This window comes from Misgurnus anguillicaudatus, chromosome 10, assembly GCF_027580225.2.
Source record: "Misgurnus anguillicaudatus chromosome 10, ASM2758022v2, whole genome shotgun sequence".
In the NCBI taxonomy this organism is placed as follows: domain Eukaryota; kingdom Metazoa; phylum Chordata; class Actinopteri; order Cypriniformes; family Cobitidae; genus Misgurnus; species Misgurnus anguillicaudatus.
In genome coordinates this window covers 3,716,615-3,730,389 of record NC_073346.2, presented here as the reverse complement: position 1 = coordinate 3,730,389, position 13,775 = coordinate 3,716,615, and the positions used below count along the sequence as shown (strand labels likewise).

Genomic DNA, 13,775 nt, shown 5'->3' with positions numbered 1-13,775 from the left:
TTTGAGTTCTATACATAAGTATAAAATACGTTAAACAATAGTTATACTATAAACTTTAAATATTTTGACTTTAAAATAAATAGCTTTCGTTACACACATTGCACATGAACGTCAGAACCAGCCGCCTCACAAACGACCTGCGTTTGGTTCTACGACGACACCCTGCTTCACTCCTCAACTTGGTAGAACACATCGTAAAATGTATTGTGAAAAAAAACGATGAGGAAAAAAAGATGGGAATAGTAAATAAAATTACATTGGACATAAGTTGTAAGAATGAATGAAATATTGTTAACAGTCATGGTGTGCGTAACTAGGCAACCACGTTATCGTTCACGTTGCATGACGTCATCAAAGTATGTCCCAGAACGTGCATACTCTCTTGCTACACACTCAAAAAAATTTACTTTTTCCTCACAAAAAAGTACATACTTATGTCGTAGTATAAGTAGGAGAATTGGGACTCAGCAAATGTTTTTTCCAAATAAGATTGATTTTTGCTGATGTGGCGTATAGTGTTATGAAATCTGCGTCTACAATGCAGCTCCCCAAGGTTTAAGTTAGCGAGCATGGCCTAAAATTCTCCAGGGTTATGAGTGACAACAAGAGGGTGATAAAAACAGAGGACTTTCTCATGTGTCCTTGATAACAGGCTTCTCATCGGGGAACTCCTTCAAAACAAAAATCTCAAAGGATCTTTGCCCCTGAGGAAACTTGACGACCTCTTTGGTTCTCAGTAAATTGTTCTTATATAAAATAAATGCCACTGAGGATAAAAACTGATGTGAATTAGCTACTTAACGTATGTTGGGAAACTCATGAGTTACTGTTTTGTATACACTGTAAAACCTAAAAGTTAATTCAACTCAAACCATTTAAGTAAATCGGTTGCATCAGTTTTAAAACGCATACATTTGAGTACTGTGAACTTAAACAAATTAAGTCATATGCAGTTATGCACTTGTATTTAAGTCCACACTACTTAAATATAAGTGCATAATTGCACATGACTCAAGTTCACAGTACTTAAATCTATGTGTTTTAAAACTAAAATGGTCTAATGCAATCGGTTTACTTAAATGGTTTGAGTTAAGTTAACTGTTGGGTTTTACAGTGTAGCAGATGTCTGTGAGGCTCTTGGTATTGCTTTGTCATTAACGACATCATGGTCTTAACGGTGTATAAGTTTCCCTTTCAACCCTGGTCATAACAGGGGCTCATTTGCATTTTGGATGGATAATCAACATGTGCTCATATGTGGATTGGAAATGTGATCCAGTAATTTTGTACGATCCCTTTGTCAACCTTTCACATAGGATTTGAGCATTTTTTGCAAGAAGCTTTCTTCAGGGGATGAGGGGGTGATCAAAATAAGTGAAGGACATGAACCTGACTTAATAAATATTAAAGATTTGCATAATATTTGCAAATATTCAAGTTGCTGTGCATGTGTGTGTGCTTACAGTAGGCTGATTAATTGCTGGAGTGCTGGGCAGTCCTTTAATTTTACAATGTTCATTGTTATGGGGATCCTATTTCCCCGACCCTTTCATCATCTCTGTGTTGACCATCTTACATGGAAAGAGAGGGCATTGTGACCTGCTACGCTGTTCTGCAGATGCTTTCAGTAAATATTAAAATATTCATTCAGGGATAACAGGACCAGATTAAATAAGCGATGCGAGCGAGAGCACTTGCCAGTCTTCTCTTTTGCCGAATGGTTTGGACGCTTTACAAAGCATCTCTTGCCTCTGTGTAGGACTTGAGTGTGTTAAATTAGTGATGATTGTGACCTTGGCACCCCTCCATTGCTGTACTTGACTTCAAGTCAGTCTAGCGCTGTCATAGTCAGGTTTGCATGATGACTTTTCTTTTATGCATCTCAGTTCTGTTCTTCATTTCCATGTCAATAATCTTGCTGCTGTAAACTATTTGGAGCGGCGGTAAAAAATGTTTTTTGATGGTAATAATCATGCAAAATATCAAAAAACTAACAGTGAGACATTTTTGCATTTTTTTTGTAATTAATGGCTGTGGAGTTTTAGTGTCTGTTTGTAGTTATTTATACTTGGGTTTTCTAACACAGTTTATCATATTTACTGTGGACATCCCGTACTAATTAATTGTGGTTTTACTACATTAAAAAACATGGTAGTAAAACCATAGTTAAACCATAGTGTGGTAAAACCATGGTGATGTTTATCATAATTAATACCCACAAAAAAACATGGTTATTACACTTTTACCACAAAAACATGGTTAAATTTTGTAAGTGATTATTGCTTAACTATTGACAATGTTTAATCAGCTGGACTGAAACTCTTATGGTGCGTTCACACCAGACGTGAATGAAGTGTTAAGGGCTCCAGACTTTTTTCACTAGGAGCACAGTGGCCCCCAACTGAAAATTTTAGGGGCGCAACTAAAGAATTTAGGGGCACACACCGTAAATCAACATGCTAACCAAATAATAACATTTCTAGAAATTTCTAGAATACTAATGATACTAATAATAAATACTTTGATGATAGATGCAGAAAGTACAATGTGCTGTTTCAAATTCAGTGTCACATCACAAAAAAAGGTCAAATATACTGGTCGCACATTTACACACTCTCAAATTTTGGTAGCAGTCTGGAGCATTGGCAAGTGATTTACATGTCTAGGCAATGCTAAGATGCGATAGACATCCTGCGGCGAGATTTGTGTGAATGAGGCAGCACAAATGATGCGTCGTGAATTGAGCGTTTCGGGCAAATCGTGGGAATTCAAAAATCTTAACTTTGGCGGATATTCGCGCCGCATTAACCAATCAGGAGCTTGCTCTGGTAGTGACGTGATTACGACTAGCAAGCTGAGGCAGAAATACTAAACAAAAATGAAGGACAAAGAATAAACAAGAATAAAAGGATCTTGCTTGAAAGTGAGTGAGGAGATCGTAAAATCTGTTAAGTTGTAATAAATGCTCTTTTCTCAATTTATATTTATATATTTCTATATAATTATATACCTGTTTTTTGCCGTAAATGTGGGCGCCGCCATCTTTGAGCTTTCTTGTTTATGACTTCCGGTGAGCCACTAAAGCTAATGGTAGTCTATTGCGAATGACACAAGTGTGCCGTTTTGACTGGCTGTTTAATGTTTATTATGAAATTCAGGAAGACCGACATAATTTGTGCAGTTAGAAGTTGCCATAATAGCTAATCCAAACGCAGTAAATCTCCTACAATAATTTTTTTTAACCATAATCCATGCACAAGAACTGAATGTGTATGTGGCGCACATGCACTCATAATCTGTATTTATAAATCCAGTAAAACCTTTCATAGAAACTGCCAGTAAACAGTAAATACAATAATTGTTAAAAAACTACTAATTATGCTAATGAAAATATGCTGATTTAGCGGTTTCTTTTTTATTTTGCTACTATATATTATTACAAAAGTGTGATTACAGTACAGATTATATACGACATAATCTGCTTAGTTAAAGTTTATAATAGTTCATAATGTGTTTGCGCGACTTTTGTTATGTTGTTATGCAACTGCTTAAAAGATGTCAATGCTTTTTTTGGGACTGCGTTCTTAAATAAAGTGTCCATTCTGTTCTTTTTTTTTGACCATTTAGGTGGTTTTGTGCAAGTTCCACACTGTCTTCCTGTCCCAGAAGGGTCAGGTTTACACGTGTGGACATGGACAGGGGGGACGACTTGGACATGGTGATGAACAGACGTATCTGGTGAGACCACATGGTGTTGCACTTCACGTGGTGGTGATGAATATATTTTCTTAATTTGTTTAAGACGTGGCGTTCTTGTTTATGCCTCAGGTTCCCCGGATAGTGGACGGACTTTTGTCCCAACACTGCTCGCAGGTCGCGGCAGCCCGAGATCACACCGTGGTTCTGACAGAAGAAGGGTACGTCTACACGTTTGGGCTTAACACTCACCATCAGCTGGGTCTGGCACCTCCACCTGCCTCCAGCCAAGTTCCCAAACAGGTCAGAGCCACACAACCTGATTGTGTCAATGCCACATGTCATTTGCATTTTGTTTACATTTGTTTTTTTAATGGTCACAGGTGACATCTAAGTCTCTGAAAGGGAGGACTGTGATTGGTGTTGCAGCTGGCAGGTTTCACACAGTTCTTTGGACCCGAGATGCGGTGTATACCATAGGGTTAAATGGTGGCCAGCTGGGTAAGAGGCCTTAACACCTAGATCTGTTTATCACAGACACAATACAGTTATTAGTGCTGGTGACTAATATTTGTCTCACACGCGTCTTTCATCCAAGTTAAAAATATTCAACTCAAGCAAAAAAATCACTTGACACAAAGTTAAATCCTGTGAGTAATCTGGAGCAAGGAAATGTGATTCTTTGCGTTTGGTGTATATGCTGCATTAGGTGTTTACTCAAATCCTCTCCATTGAGTTTCATGGACCTTTAGATGTCAGAGGGTTTGCTTCATTTGCCTCTTCTCATATGAAAAGCTGCGGGTTTGGCTGACTGTTGTGATACATTCAGGTTACCAACTGGAGCCCAACGGTGAGAAGTGCGTGACTGTCCCTCGGCAGGTGTCTGCTTTGCATCACAAGGATGTGACCATCGCCATGGTCGCAGCAAGCAACGGGGCCACTGTGTGCGTGACCGAAAAGGGAGACGTGTACCTGCTGGTGGATTATCAGTGCAAGAAACTGGCATCTAAGTAAGTGGAGTTTACAATCGGTGTGCTTTACAGGATTTGACTGTTATCGCTCTAACATGCAAATCAACTGGTGAAGGTTTCTCTTGCGGTTATCACTGACAGGCAAATAATTTATCTTGGTGCTGATCATGTCAAAAGCTGTTCTGGTTTTATTTTCCAGACAGCTGAATCTGAAGAAGGTTCTTGTGAACGGTGGTAGTTTGGACCATCGGGTTGATCCTCAGTTACTGCATGATGCTGGAGGAGAGAAGCTGGTCATTTTGGCTCTAGATGAAGCTGGAAGGGTGAGTAATATGTGCAAGGATATTCTTGCTCAACTGAACACACTGTTAATCTTAAACCCACAGTCTAAGGTGGCGTTTACATTAGAGGCATTTTTAAATCTAAAATATCCTTGTGTATATACTGGCATTTCATGAACAATCTTCGTCCTACACGATCATAAACACATGAAACATGACCATTCACGCACACAAATGTCGTGTTACTCTAATAATAGCTTACCTCTTGTGCAGTTTAGGGGTGTGCTATATTGGCAAAGAATCATATCAGGATAATACCTATAATTTTGCAGATAACGATAATATTGGATCTTTCAAAAATGTTTGTAAAGGTCTAAGATTGTTCCAGCTCCTTCCTACAACATTTTAATATGATGAATAGGTTAATGTTTTTAGCCAAACAGAAAGGTCTTTATGATTTAAAATAGAAGCATTCAAGTAAACAGTATCGTACTTGAAACAAAAATAACAGTTTTTGAAAAGCAAGTGATATACTCAATAATATGATTTTGCACAACTTATCAACAAAAGATTGGTTAAAATTAAGAAACAAATTATATAAAACGAAATTCGTTTTAAAGAAGCAAACTAAACTGGTTAAGTGGTTGAAAATTATTTCTGATTCACTCAGATTTCTCCCGTTATATTGGCCTTCAATCAAGGGTGTCATGATTTCGATTGAAATTAAGTCACAGCCTTGAACTTTAAAAACATTGCTCCAACGGAACGTGATTTATATTTTAAACACGAGGGATGTATTGTTACAACTCCTTGAAATGCATATCATAAACAGGATTACTACCTAGTGATCTGACTTCACATGCGCGAGAGAGCGGCCAAGACTCAGCGGGTTATATTTTAAACAAAAGGGATAGTTTGCCACAGCTCGCATGAAACGCATAAAACTGAACAAATACATAAGGATTAATACATTAGTTTATATTTAGACTTTGGACAGATGCAAGGACGCGTGCACGTGAGACAGTGAGAAGCGCAGCTGCTTATGAAGTGTTGGATTTATTTCAGGTGCTACGAGTCCAAGACGCACGCATTAAAGCAAAACTATGTAGTTTTTTTACCTTTAAATAATGTCTCTAAAATTATTTCAGTGATAGAACAACTTTAAACTGGACAAAGTTTACTGTTGCTGCAACCTGAGCAGCCTCCTAGCTGCTACAAGCACACTCTGAAAGTGGCGGTGGAGGGTAGAGCACACAGACCCGCCCCTCCCCCTGCCTGCAGAAGAGTGTCTGATACCAGGCACTGTTGCGCTTTTCAACCACATGGGGGAGCTGTAAGTAATTTTTACATGGAAACTACATAGTGTTGCTTTAAGTCCATGTGCATGCAAGAAAGTATCCTCTCTACAAACTCTTTTGCGTAAAGTGAAGCCCACAAACCCCCATGCGAGGTAAAGCACGCAATGTGCATGAAAATGTGAAACTAGAATTATAATGATAATAAATAATTTTGTCTTTCAAAAAAAAGTAAAAATTGAGAATGGAATCGAATCAAATGTAATCGAATCAAGGATTTGGAGAATCATGACACCCCTACCTTCAATCCATTACAACGCCATATATAATATATATGGCGTTTAAAATTACAGTCTGTTTTTTGTAATAAGCTCATAAAATTAAAACAAAACATAAATAACATTACACCAATATTTAAATACAAAAATACTCAAACATAAATATAAAACAGCCATTTTCTCCATTAGGATCCATCTGATATGGCGATTATAATAGTTGGCTGCTCTATGTTTACTATTTTGGGCAAAACGTACGCTGCAAACCTCCATTTAACTGAATAAAATCACTTTCACTTTGAAAATGATGAGTTGTCATGTTAAAACCATAATAATAAAAAAAACTTTTTCCTTCGTCTTTTACTGTGCAAAACATGTCTTTTAAAGTGATAGCTTTAAGTCTAGAGTAAACTGTGACGTCTTGCTACCTGCCTGTAATGTGTTTCACTAAGATGTTCAGTTTAGTGGGGCAGAACAGTCCTGATAAAAACACTTATCAGCTTTACCAGCCCTTAGTCCAAGCTCCAAGTCTGAATAAGTTTGAATGATTTTGCATTTTTACAGTTCAACACTTAGTGTGCTTTTTTGGAAAGTTGTTAAATTTCAGCTTGAACTGTTTTTTAGGTCTCATTATGAATTGTAACAGGCTTCTTTGTTTAACATTATTACTATTTCTAAGTTTTATGGTGGATATTCTGACTAAATCCTGCAATCTTTAATTGCTTCGCTTTAAAATGTTATTATTAAAAATAAAATGATTGTTGCCATGTGTTGAGAAGTCTCCTATACATTGAGATCAGTAAGCAATCACCACGTTACCATCATAAAACATCTTGGCAACTACCCAGGACACACAAGAAACCACTTATCTATTTATTTATTTGGCTTTCCTTTTTCTTTATCCGTTTATCTTGTAGGTGTTTTGCTGGCGCTCAACAGGCATGGCAGTGAGACAGTGCCGCTGGGCGTATGCGCGACAGGTCTTTATGTCAGACATTGCTCTGAGTAAGACCAGCATGATGTTTGTCACTCAGGATGGAGAAGGATTTAGTGGACAGTGGCTTGGCCAGTATAAGAAAGCTGTGGACAAAAAAGGTACAAAAGTTACACCAATACCTTTTTGTATCTAGGGGTGGGTAATATGACAAAAATCTTAAATCACTATAGGATTCATTTATATCAAGATAACACTACCTGCCTTTTCAAAATCGCAATGCTCCATCGTTTCAGATGGTTTGGAGGTGTCTGGGGCCTCAGACAGTAGTGCTGTTTATGAACGGATCCGTCTGGAGAAGCTTCATTACATCCACAGAGCCGTCTCGATCACCATGGATTCTAAGGGCCGAAATTTTGGGGTGTTGCAGTCTGATCCCAAAACCAGGTGCAGATTACTGTTTTCATACATCCACAAAGAAAAGTAGAGTACTTTCTATTAATAATTTCAGAACTGACTCTGAAAAGTTTATTCTGAGAAAAGCTGCTTTCTGCTTTCAAACAAAACAAACCGTTTCATCCTACCTTCATTAGTTCTTTTTTATCACCTCCCAAAATGGGTAGGTTTCTTTAAAAACACAAAATTTTGATTTCATTTTTGTGAAGGACTTTTGATAGAGATCAGATTCAGAGCGATCCTCAAAACTTACAGCTTTTATAAGTTGCGGAAGAGCGCCACCTGGTGGATGATAGCGGAAAGTTGGAAATACTTGTCATTGGCAGGGAAGCGTTTTCTTGAAACGGAAGCTTTTTTGACACTTTGCATTTGTTTAGCATGAGGATTACAACTCTTATGCTGCGTTTACACCATCCGCGGTAGAGGCGGCAAGAGCGGGTGATTTACGCGATTAGGCATCCTGCGGTGCGGTACACATGAATGGTGTTGCCGCGGGAAACGCACGAGTTGAAAAATCTGAACTTCGGTGGATTTCCGCGCCGTGTTAACCAATCAGGACCTTGCTGTAGTAGTGACGTGATTACAGGAAGCGAGCGGAGTCTCAGCAGAGTCGCAGAAGCCACTAAAATGATGCGGATTTTCGCGTAAATGTCTCAAATGACTAGAATTTCACATGCGGCTTTCACGCGCGAATGAAGCGAGTAAACTCAAATGTTCAAGTGCCCAACTACGCGCAAATAGCACGTTTTTGCCGCCTCTACCGCGTCTGGTGTAAACGCAACATTAAACTTAAAAACCCCTTTAAAGTCCCAATTTCACAGACAAGGCTTAAGTCTTGTTAAAAATTACTAAAATTCATGTTTGAGCTGAAAAAATTTTTTTGTCTCAAGATGCACACCAGTAATGTTTTTTTCTAAGTTGCAGGTATAAAGAAAATATAAAAGATTGTCCCCCTGTGATTTGACCATACATGTGTATCATGCATTCTGACTGTTTGTTATCTTTTTTCAGCCTGTATGAAGTGCCCAGTGTTTCCCAGTCCACATTTTCTCAGCACTTCCAATGTCTTCTGGCCGAAGCTGATGAGACTGACAGCATCCACGACGTGACTCTGCAGGCCGGCGATCGCACGTTCCCAGCGCACAAATACATCCTCTCCATGAGATCCGACTTCTTTCGTAGAGCACTTCTGCCGGAGGGCTGCAAAGAAAATTTTGGAGATGGTGAGGTGAAGAAGGGGGAAGATGCTGTGGGCTGTGACCTGCTGGTATTGGAGAAGGTTCCTCCTGAGATGTTGGAGCACGCTCTGAACTTCATCTACACAGACTCCTGTGAGATGCTGGTGCACGGAGTTAGGCCAAGCGTCCCGCGTTCAAGTCAAGGTTCTGATGCTGAACATCCACAGCAACTGATTCACAGTCTGCAGGTGTTGGGCTTGGAGCACCGCTCCGCTCTGGAGGTTTATCGCTCTATTCCCGCTCAGGCCCGGGAGGAAGCAAATAAACCCAAGAACAAGAGCGCAAAATCTGGGAAAAAGGGCAAGAGTGGTAGTATTGGTGAACCTGGACAAAACCCTGTGAAGATGCTGCAGGGCGTTGCCAAAAAACTGGGCCTGGGGAGTCTGTCAGCACGGTAAGATTATGTTGTGTATATACACTTTTGTAGCATTTCACTGGGTGATAAACTGTGTAAACCCAAACACTTAATACCCAAATACTCCACTTTCATAAAAAATTCTGATAATTTATTCACACCCATGTCATTCAAGATCTTTATCTCTTTCCTTGGTCGAGAAGAATTGTTATTTTTTTTGAGAAAACATTCCAGGATTTTTTTCCCATATAGTGGACCTTAAGTGGACCTCAATAGTTAACAAAGTGTACTAAAAAGGATCTGCCGACATGCCCGAAAATAGTTCCCTGCTACTGAATGTTACCAAGGGGACTATTTTCGGGCGTTGCATAATATCATTTAGACTCCTGCAGCCATTGTGCGGCACTAAGTCCTTGATTATTACGCCAGTTTGAGAGTGTAGTTCCTAGCCATATAGGCTTAGAAAATGGCAAATTTTTATTTTCCGCTGGTCTTAGTACACAATCTTACTAGAGAAGAGTGAAGTTTTAAAAAGGAAAAATATTGAAACTCTTTGGTCATTTTTGAGCGTGATGCTAATGGTCTAATCGGATTCAATGGATTATGCTAAGCTATAGAGACAGAGCGCAGCGCGTCATAACCTGAAAACCACGCCCACCGGGGGGGAAAGGAATCCAACTGTCTCCATTGACTTTGTATTGCGAGAAGCCGCCTCCTTGTCATTTCAGGCTTATAACAAAAAACTGAATAATGCCTAAAAGCTGCTGTGTGACAATATGTACAGCTAACAAGCCAAAGAACCCCAGAAATAAGTTTTTATAAGCTGTCGAGCCGTAAAACTTAGTCTTTAAGGAGAATAAAGTGGATCGCCGACTACATTTCCCCCAAGTGGACGCATTTTTACTAATAGTAGTACTATGAAAAGTTGCCTGTTTCCATTTCTGTGTCTTTAAACGCTCATTTTTTTTGGGTCGACAGCTTATAAAAACTTATTTACAGATTAAACTTAAAAACAGATTAATACCTAAAAGCTGCTGTGTGACAAGGTGTACATCTAACAACCCAAAAAAAACAAATATGTTTTTATAAGCTTTCAACTAAACGACCGTTTAAAGACACAGAAATGGAAACAGGCAACTTTTCATAGTACTTCTATTAGTAAAACTGCGTCCACTAGGGGGAAACGTAGTCAGCGATCCACTTTATTCTCCTTAAAAGCTGGGTTTTACGGCTCGACAGCTTATAAAAACTTATTTCTGGGTTCTTTGGCTTGTTAGCTGTACATATTGTCACACAGCAGCTTTTAGGCATTAATCAGTTTTTTTGTTATAAGCCAGAAATGACAAGGAGGCGGCTTCTCGCAATACAAAGTCAATGGAGATGGTTGGATCGCTTTCCCCCCGGTGGGCGTGGTTTTCAAATTTGCATAACTGCGCTCTGTCTCTATGCTAAAAGTGGTAGCGCTAGACCCAGAGATCAGCTGAATGGATTACAAAACTGTAAAAATCAAATGTTTGACTCTAGGGGAGCTGGAAAATTTTCAAAAAAAGTGGAGTGTCCCTTGAAAGGGGACATGTCACAATAATTTAAGATGTCAAAAAAAAATGTTGGTGTCCCCGGAATACTCATGTGAAGTTTAAGCTCAAAATACCATATATATAATTTATTATAACATGTTAAAATTGACACTTTGTAGGTGTGTGCAAAAATGTGCCGTTTTGGGTGTGTCCTTTAAAATGCAAATGAGCTGATGAAATGCAATTGATGGTGGTTTGATGAAATTCAAACTCAATTTTGCTGTCAATTATTTTTTTTCTCTCTTTCTCCCTGCACTAAATGGCAGTGCTGTGGTTGGATAGTGCAGATTAAGGGGCGGTATTATTATTAAAGAGCTCCTTATGACATCCCAAGGGGAGCCAAATTTCAATGACGTAATTTTTCACGTGCTTGCAGAGAATGGTTTACCAAAACGAAGTTACTTATTTTCTGGGTTGATAGAAGCACTGGGGACCCAATCATACAGTAGCACTTAAACATGGAAGAAGTCAGATTTTCACGCCATGACCTCTTTAAAAAGGAGTGCACTAACAATGCTCGCACTGCTATTCATGAGGGCAGGTTAGGTTTCTTCATATAAATGTGCATTTTATGAATGTTTAGGCTTGATGGAGTGAAGTATGAAAATGGAAAGATCAATGTGGTGCAGAGGAAGACCAGCAACAAGCCACGATTCAGCCAGAAGAAAAGGTGCGTGGAGTTGTTTAATTGTAAATCATCTGTTAAGTAATTTTTACTGTGCTCTTCTGATTTTGATTTAAAATCTCATTGTGTGTCATTGTGTGTCCACAGCTCTTATCTCTGTGACGTCACACTGAGGTCTGAAGACGGGAAGGAGTTTCCCTGTCATAAATGTGTGCTGTGTGCTCGACTGGGTAAGAGTAACTGATTTTACATTACGCTTATCCGTTGCTTTAAAATTTGTTCAGAGTAGATCCTGAAGTATGTCAGTATGGAGGAGCAGACCGATATTCAAGTTGTTCCAAGCTGTTTTAGGATTTTTGAGCTTTGTTTGGGGTTTCTAGAGCCCCAGTCCCTATTCACTTTCAGGATATGCTTAAAACGTGTTTGTATATGTTTGACAAGAAAGTCAAATCAAAATGTGGAAGGGCATACGTGTGACTGAATGATGACAGAATGTTAATTTATATGTCAAATAGTTGTGTGAATTACCATAAACATGGTGGTCTATCTTTAAATAAATGTACGCTTCTTAATGTTTTTAGAGTACTTCAACAGTATGCTGGGCAGCCCCTGGATAGAGGTACTTAAACACAAAACGTCCTAAATAATTAATCCTGAACTCTATTGGTTGGGTTTGTGGTGGGTTTGTTTGTGATTTATGTGTATGTGTCTTCTGCCCCCTTCAGGCCACCAGCTGCAGTGCACTAGATATGCCCATTCCCTCTGAGATCTTACAGGTTATTCTGGAGTACATCTACACTGATGAGTCCACAACTGTCAGAGGTATCAAACACAGATTTTATGTTAAAATAATCTCCCATGAGTATTAGTTTCACTCGTCTAATCCATGTTTGTATTTCTCTGTCAGAGAGTCTGTGAATGTGGAGTTTTTGTGTAATGTGCTGGTGGTGGCTGATCAGCTGTTGATCACCCGGCTGAAAGAGATCTGTGAGGTCGCCATTACTGAAAACTGTAAGTATATGAGGATAAACTGCCTAAGGCTGTTGCGATGAAGGAATTTCCCTTGTGGTAAATTTGCGTGGTAAAGTAGTTGCAGTTTTACCGCCTTGATTTATTAAAATAAAAGTATTATTTAAATTTAGAACACTGACAGGCTGCTACATGTCTTTCCCCTTATGATGAAATGATTAACACAAGCTATACTACAGCTAAATACATTGAAGAACATTGTTTAGGTTTGTTAAGTACAAATTTACAGTGCGTCCGTCAATACAGAAGACAACTGTGCCTTAATGAAATTAAAATACGGCAGTATTTGTGCACCTGTAAATGTACAAAACAAATGCAATACAGAAGGCAATGCATAATAATATAGGGCTTTTTCAACAATTTATTAGTCACGTGCATCTATAAAGTATGAAAACAAATGAATCATTGTTTGGGATAAATGAAGTTTGAGAGATCGTTGTTAGTCATTTAGATTTTGTCATAATTTCAGAACAAGCTTGTTATGCTTTCCATTACATTATATACTGTGTGCTCTTTGGTCAAAAATATAATAAAGAACAGATGTGCTAAAATGATAGAGTTGGCAGATGATCATCATGTTTATAATGTTTCACGGAGATATTGTTGATAAAATTTGCATATCTAAATGCCCAGGTTAAGTTCTCAGTCAGTTAACAATAAAGCCACCGGCATTTGGTTTTAAAGCTCCCATTCTGTCTGTGATTTTGAAGCTTTGATTGTGTTTACAGTGCGCAATATAACATGTGTTCATGTTTCACGTGTTAAAAAACTCGTTATTTTTCACACACTTTACTTATCTGTACAGCGCTGTTTTCACTGTCCTCAAGACAGGCTGATGTCTTCCTTGTTATGTGAAGTCCCTCCTTCAGAAATGCGTAACAAGTTCTGATTGTGTAGTTTGTTTTTAGTGTGCTGTGATTCGATAGCAGCTTAGCTTAGCAGAGCCGTTTGAGCCAAAGCTGACGTATTCCTGTGGGTGGAGTTTAGTCAACGAACTGTTTTACTGACGTCATTAAAGCAGGAAATAGAGGGCTGTAGTCCAA

At 38.7% G+C, this 13,775-nt stretch overlaps 1 protein-coding gene across 1 annotated transcript in view; it reads left to right on the top strand.

Moving 5' to 3' along the window:
• ibtk (inhibitor of Bruton agammaglobulinemia tyrosine kinase) overlaps positions 1–13,775 on the top strand; it is a 32,920-nt gene that overhangs the window by 6,431 nt on the left and 12,714 nt on the right. The window contains exons 5-17 of the mRNA XM_055209500.2: positions 3,628–3,738; positions 3,829–3,999; positions 4,080–4,197; positions 4,526–4,706; positions 4,867–4,990; positions 7,436–7,613; positions 7,749–7,899; positions 8,920–9,540; positions 11,662–11,748; positions 11,851–11,933; positions 12,285–12,322; positions 12,429–12,525; positions 12,613–12,714. Of these exons, the coding sequence (XP_055065475.2) occupies positions 3,628–3,738; positions 3,829–3,999; positions 4,080–4,197; positions 4,526–4,706; positions 4,867–4,990; positions 7,436–7,613; positions 7,749–7,899; positions 8,920–9,540; positions 11,662–11,748; positions 11,851–11,933; positions 12,285–12,322; positions 12,429–12,525; positions 12,613–12,714 (2,062 nt within the window). The remainder of the gene's footprint in view (positions 1–3,627; positions 3,739–3,828; positions 4,000–4,079; positions 4,198–4,525; positions 4,707–4,866; positions 4,991–7,435; positions 7,614–7,748; positions 7,900–8,919; positions 9,541–11,661; positions 11,749–11,850; positions 11,934–12,284; positions 12,323–12,428; positions 12,526–12,612; positions 12,715–13,775) is intronic.